Genomic DNA, 7562 nt, shown 5'->3' on the forward strand with positions numbered 1-7562 from the left:
TCATGAATGATTGTATTGTCTCTATCCATGTTCATATTTTAAAAAAATTGTCATAAGTCATAAGAATAGAAGTATAGCAATAATTTAGCATAAAACTTTTAATAATCCAAATGTTTGTTACACTGTAAAGTAAATATTTTATTCATATAATTACTACAAAACTGATTCTTGAAAATAATAAATACCTACTGTCTTTCCAGCGCTAAAATTTAATGTAAACTATTTGTAAAGGCATCGTAAACCGAAGTATTATTGTACTGGCTTACTATCATATTGGAAAATCATGAGATTACACACCAGCTTTGATTCTCTTTTTGAATCGCCAGGTCGACATCAGCAACAAGTCGGTCCACAAATGCAGAGTCGCTGAACCCGCCAGACTAGAGGGTACCTCGCTCAATCGGAGGCATTAGAAGTTCCAAAATTTTACATTCATCTTTGTAGTGTTTCACGATAAACTTGATCGATCCTTGCAGACTATTTTTACAGTGGCTGAGTTGATTCGGAGTCAAGGCCGACAGTATGTTGTAACTGCGGTCCCAAAAGAACGGAATGGTTCCGTCACAAATTTTCTCATACAGGTCTGTCAACATGAACATGAAGATATAGTTCACACTTTTCTGCCAAAATTGTCTATCATCCTTCTTCTTTTCGACCATCAACATAAAAACGGTCTTTATGAAGTAGCTTCTCAAGAATGTGCATTCACGATTTTCCCTCAACTGTTTGATCTGTAAGAAGAAATAATTTATTTATACGGGAGCCGGATTATTTTTCAGCATCCTTTTAAAGATACATTTGAATGTGAGCATTACTTTCTGCGATTGCAAAATCGAAGAAGTGAACTTCCCTTTACATCCCTTTTACACATACGTAGATTTACTGCCAGCAGTATGTGTTGTTGTGACAATAAAAATAAAAGGTAAATGTAAATACTAAATGCATGCACTTGACGCGTTGCGAATACAAGAGGTTTGATTGAAATTTGTTATTTTTCTGCAATGAGTAGATTTACTTCAAGCGGTTGATTCTACATTTCGACATGGTCGAAAAAAATCATTCTAATTATATTAAAAACAGTGTAAATTAATACATTTTTTTATCATTCACAATTTTCTCGACATTTTTTAACTGTCATCATACATTATTCTTTGTGACAAAAACGCATATAAATAACCAACGTCTTCCGTTTGTACTTGAAAAATGAGATTGACGACACAATCAGCATTTTGTGCGTAAATAATAATTGTTGCGACAGTTTAATTTTCACAAATTTGTTGGCCATAAACCCATGCATGTTTACAAGGGGCTATAATGTCAAGAAAAATTAAATTACCGCCTCTCTTCAAATTAAGTTTGACATTTTGTTTATTGAATAAAAAAAATGTTGCCAACATTCATAAAAATATGCCCGCTAGGATAAAAAAATAAGATATATAATAGAAAAATTGCTAGGTTTTCTCAAAATAAAAAAATAGCATTCCAAAAAAATTATAGGTAAAAAATTAATCCACACTGTTTTTATGAGAACAGACAATGAATGAAATCTATATATATAAAACAAAGTCGGGTTAGTTACACCATTTATAACTCAAGAACGGCTGGACCGATTTTTATGATCGATCTTTCATTTGTTGGATTTGTCTCCGCCCCGAATAGCAGAATAACTATTAAAACATCGGAAAAAATCACGGGAACAAAAATTATGTAGAAAATTCATTTTCTCATACATTTCGTATGGAACGGCTTTTTTGCTGATATCTCGAGAACTGATTGATTTCGATGATTTTTTTTTTGTTCGTCTCGGCCTCGAGAAGTTTTCTCGCGCATTGGAAAAGTAAGAAAATCACAAAAAAAATTAAACCCGTATACAACTAACAATAAACTGCGTTCGAAGGAGTATATTCATTTACGCGATGCAATCAGCACCGAAGGAGATGCAGCTAATCTTGGTCGATTGACTATTCTACCGGCGACGTACATTGGCAGCCCGCGTCATATGCATGAATATGCGCGAGATGCAATGACATATGTTCGTCATTACGGTCGTCCAGATCTATTCATCACCTTTACGTGCAATCCGAAATGGATAGAAATTATTCAACTGCTACTCCCCGGACAAACATAAAGTGATCGGCACGACATCACCGCACGTGTCTTCAAACTAAAAATCCTGTCGCGGATGAACTATATTGTTAAGCATCGCGTCTTTGGGGTTACTCGATGCTAGATGTATTCAATTGAATGGCAAAAACGAGGCTTGCTGCATGCACACATTCTTATTTGGTTAGTTTGGTTAAAAGGATGCCGAACGGCTCATTCAGCGTTGAAATTGCCGTTAAACCTTCAAACGACTGAAAAACCGACATGCAACATTGCGAAACACTCAGCATGGCCATAGTTTTGGTAGCAAGAAAAACCATCACTTGGGATGAATGCACAATGGCGCACAAACGCGCATTGGAAGCACTCAATCGAACTATGAAAGATCTGGCCAATGACTCAAGATGTTTTGGAGGCGCAATGATTCTACTATCTGGCGATTTCTGCCAAATACTACCAGTCATTCCAAGATCGACCGCTGCCGATGAAATAAACACTTGCCTCAAATCATAGACTCTGTGGCGCTATGTGAAAAAACTTCAGCTGACGACAAACATACGAGTTGCATTGATTACATTACTAAACGATCCATCTGCCGAAGATTTTTCCAAGCAATTATTGCTGACTATCGGTAACGGCGGTGTTCCTGTCGACGAATCGAACGGATTGATTTCGTTTCCGCAGAATTTTTGCAATTTCGTCTCAGCGAAGGACGACCTCATCAACAAAGTGTTCCCGAGCATCATTGCTAACCACAAAAATCACAATTGGTTGAGTGAACGAACAATTTTGCGGCAAATAACAAAGATGTGAATCACTTAAACTTCACAATTCAAAATCAAATCGTTGGTCCACAGCATTCCTTCAAATCTATCGACTGTGTAACAAACGAAGACGAAGCAACCAACTATCCAACTGAATTTTTAAACTCATTGAATCTGCCTGGCTTGCCACCGCACAATTTACAACTGAAGGTTGGCTCGGTAGTCATCATGCTTCGAAATCTGAACCAACCAAAACTATTTAACGAAACGCGTTTGGCGGTGAGAAAACTCATGGGCAATGTGATTCACGCGACGATACTCAAAGGAATGTTCAAAGGTGAGGAAGTTCTCATTCCGTGAATTCCGATGATCACAAGCGATATGCCATTTGAGTTTAAACGAATTCAATTTCCGATTCGTCTTGCATTCGTCATGACGATCAACAAATTACAAAGCCAATCCTTGAGTGTTTGTGGCCTGAATCTAGAAAATGAATGCTTACGTGTCAGCAAACCATCCGCTTTGTTTGTTTTCGCACCTGACAACAAATTAAAAAATGTCGTATATCACAAGGTGCTTCAATAAAGGGTATCGACCCGAGTGCAACCCATCCAGCAAATATTTTAAAAGAAAGTAGTCCAACAATGTTATGCGAATCATTTCGATTCACTTCAAATGCCTTGCTGCCACGTGAATTACATTCATTTCAATGTAATTAAAATACATTTTTATTTGATTTTTGCACATTTATTGAACTTAATTCATTTTGAGTATTCATTTTAACTTAATAAAAAACTGAATTTAATTCAGCTAATAAGTTAACTCAAGATTTATTGATTCTGAGGCGGTACGAAGTTCACCAGGTCAGCTAATAATAAATTAAACTAAAAATGAATGCAGGTACTACGTATTACGTTGATTTTAAATAAAATCTGATACTTATGATATGCTATCTTTATCTTGAGACATTTAAAGTTACTTGCAGTATCAAAAAACGCTAAATTTAAAGTCATACACCAGATGCAAATCTCGCAAGCTAGATAACTATTCAAACACGCTAGATCTGGCAAGAAAAATGCAAAAGTTAGCAATAATGCCGCCCACGAGATAATCTGGCTTATTAGAAACATTTCAAATAACTCACCAATCGCTGGGCGACCCTCAGTTGGTTCTTTCCTTTAAGCATATCGCACTCTTGTTGAGGGAAGGAAATCCTCCACATCCTTGCGGTCTCGTCAAGACTACCCGGCTTTAATTGCTTAGGCACCGCGTACCATTCGTCAGTTGTGAACTCTGAAGCGTATTTTTCATTAACGTTGCTCGGCCAAATCGGGTACTTAAATACCAGAACGGGGACAAAATCCACTGAAAATTTTATGTCTTTTTGACGGTGTTTGACCCATAAGCCGATACTTGGACCCGACGGCTTAATAGTGACTTTGTACTTTGACCAAATCTCGTTTGATGAACTATTCAATCTATTGCTGGCCTTTGTGCAGACACTAAGCATCCAAAGCCTAAGCTTATCCTGGAATATGTTGCCTTCCTTATCCATCCATTTGTCGATCGACTTATAGTTGACCCACTGCGGTGACTTTTTCAATATTTCTAGCTGGCCGCGGAATTTAATCGTGACGAATCCCCCCGTTGGTCCGTTCTGCAAGACCACATGGCTGTAGTCGAAGGGGAGTTTCATGCATATGTTCACGTCGTATTCGTCAGCCAGACGGATTCTAGTCCTCTCGTACGAGCTTCCCATCATTTGAATCTGAAAATGCCCAATATGTTTTTATTTTTCTTCATCGTAACATAGTGTCTTTCGGTTGAAGTATGAAATTAAAACTGAACCAACACAAAAAATCATAAAGCACAACTTGCAAAAATAATGAATACCATACAAAAATAACCATTACTATAGTTTTTTATTCTCATTTGAATTTCCATACTCCATATCTTCTCCATATATTTAGATCAGGTGTAGGCAACCTTCGGCCAAAAGGGCCACATGCGGTCGAAATGTACATTGTTTTGCGGCCCATAAATAGTTGACTATATTATACTAACATAACAATATCAATAATACATTATGCAAGGATAAAAAATATATAAATAGTCCTACAACTATTAGAAAAAAATTGATTATGTCCAGTGGCATGCAGTGACTTTTGATATAAGTAGGAATGCTTTCGAAAATAAAAGAAATATAATATTAATTACCCACATTCAAATTTATAATATTCGACTTGATTGAATGTTTAAATGAAGCATTGGCTTACTACTTACATATTCGTTTGAATTTTCTTTTAATAGAGAATAAATCCTGTTCGATGCCATGTAGTATTCTACATTTTAGAAATTTGGCATTTTGAAAGCTAAATTATCGCTTCATACGGTAAAATGTATTTTAAAATTCTATTTAGTCATTGTTTTACACTTTATTTTGTGTGTATAACACACAATTAACATGTAATCGTATAAAATAATCGGGCATTAAGAAATGGACGTCATAATTTCATTACGGCTTGTCTCGGTCTGCCTTAGAAGGGACGGCCACCAGATGCCATCATCAATCGTCACCAGGGAGAAGTAGAATGTCAATGGTTGACGTAATAACGCACATGTGGTTTTACCGCATCAAATAATATCTCATTCAATGTGATTGAACCAAAATATTACTATTTATATAAGTAGTTCAATATTATTATAACATAAATAAAAGGACAAAACTTGCTTTAGGCAGGGTTTAATTGAATTTTAAAACTAATTAATACAACCTGCAATTATTTGTACTCTTGGTTTAAAGAAAACAAATAAGTATGACTGACAGTTCAGTGTGCACTATGTATGTCGGATTTCCAAAGCGTACCTCCACCCTTCGCTGCTGATGAAATGAAAATCGAGAGCTTCATTTAGCCTATGGATCGATTTACATACACCGTGGATCAACTCGTCTACGTAATAGAACGTCGATTTAAACAATGATAGCATTCGTTTAGGTTTAGAAGATGGCAAAAAAAGACTATATTATCATTTAAATCTGATTGAAGAATTTATAATAATAATAATTATCGCTTACCTTTTTATATGAATTGAATATCGGTTCTTCTTCTCTGAGAGCCGTGAGGAACTCTTTTCTAACTTCACTGTATCCATCGATGTAATCTTTCTTGTTGTCCCCAAGGGAGAGTTTTTTGCTTATTTTTTTAAGGACCGTCTCCATCTCAATAAAGTCTTTCTCTTCAATTAAATTCGCCATTATGTCAGGTATCAATTTAATACGTTATTACAAATCACCTCCTAAATAACAGATACAAACATACTGAACGGCATTGTTTATATAGGTAGTCCTATCACAGAACTCCATCTAATATCATTGATATAATATAAGATTGGGGAAGACTATTTGGTGCCTTATACAGATTATGGTTTAATTAACACAAACAGATAATACTTAAGGGTGGACGTGCTCAGCGTGGGTCAAAATGGTGTTTTTTTCTATTTTCAAAGCATGATCCTGGACATACCTTAAACGTTGTAGATAATCTATTTATATAATTTTGAAGCCTTATTATCCGTTATATTTTATTTTAAACATTTGATGACTGCATAAAGTATTTTTATTACATAAAATAGTATTCTTTTAAACCTCTCGCTCTAATGTTTTAGAATATAGTCATATTTCAGTACTTAAATGTGCAGTGGTGTTAAGATTTTTTACATTTATTAATTTTTAAACGCATTTATAAAACCATCAGTAATGGCCTTGAGAATTGAAAATATGATTTTTTAACGTGTGGTCCATAATATCTGGTCTACTAGTTAATATAAAAAGGTCGCGTCCAAGTTGTTTGTGTCATCAAACTTGCTCGACGACTCGATCGACTCATATTTCATATTTATTTCATCAGGGCTGTCTGTCATAATTTTAAATTTTTATTTATATTATATATTATTTTAAAGGCCGGATCTTTCAAGTTTTTAACCTTCAACCCATAAAAAAACACATTAAAATGGTGGACGAATCCAATATTCTAAGGAGACTTTTGCCCAAATGATTCTTAGTATGGATTTCTACAGTTTGTCAGTTGTTTTTTCTGGCAGCTCAAGTGCGATGGTAATTATTGTTATCAAAATAATCGTCTTGCCAATATTATAACGCGACTTGCGGCCACGACAAACGAATTCAAATTCGCAAAATGCAATTAAAAAGGTCGCATTACAAAATTGATGGTTTGTTTTATTGCAGGTAAGTAATGGTAAACCATTTTTATAAAATGCGTGTAGAATATGTTTTTTCATAATTAAATATCGAATAGCTTTTGCGTACCTACCACTAATATAAATACAAATATTGGAAGATTTTGTCCGCTGACCCGTTTTATGTTCTAAATGTATCATATTGATACCTATTAGTATTACCAAGCAACAATACCGTACCTACATATCGATAAAAAAGTCACATACCTACTTGTTTATTTCTTTAGATATTCAAGTATTTTGAGGATGCTCTGCCCAAACTGGTCTATTTGATTATAAACTATTGACATTGAAGAATTTCATCAAATCGATCGTAAGAAATTTCATCTTCAAAATACCAGTGGCGTACATCTGTAGATGCGAGACATCCCTGAAAATATTCGTTTGAACCTACTATTATAATATTATGTATTGCGTAAGCCGTAATTGCATTCTTTT

At 35.0% G+C, this 7562-nt stretch overlaps 1 protein-coding gene across 1 annotated transcript; it reads right to left on the reverse strand.

The window, feature by feature from the left end:
- Positions 1-380: 380 nt before the first annotated feature.
- On the reverse strand, positions 381-6123 carry LOC147079565 (cyclic GMP-AMP synthase-like receptor). The gene is made up of 3 exons (XM_085961008.1): positions 5944-6123; positions 4012-4635; positions 381-731 (listed from the first exon to the last, which is right to left on the reverse strand). The coding sequence occupies exons 1-3, from the start codon at positions 6121-6123 to the stop codon at positions 381-383; spliced, it is 1155 nt and encodes a 384-aa protein (XP_085817134.1).
- Positions 6124-7562: the final 1439 nt, after the last annotated feature.

The sequence above is a fragment of the Rhyacophila brunnea genome, unplaced genomic scaffold (genome assembly GCF_057557595.1).
Source record: "Rhyacophila brunnea isolate RB1 unplaced genomic scaffold, BYU_Rbru_1.0 scaffold_1, whole genome shotgun sequence".
Classification (NCBI taxonomy): Eukaryota; Metazoa; Arthropoda; class Insecta; order Trichoptera; family Rhyacophilidae; genus Rhyacophila; species Rhyacophila brunnea.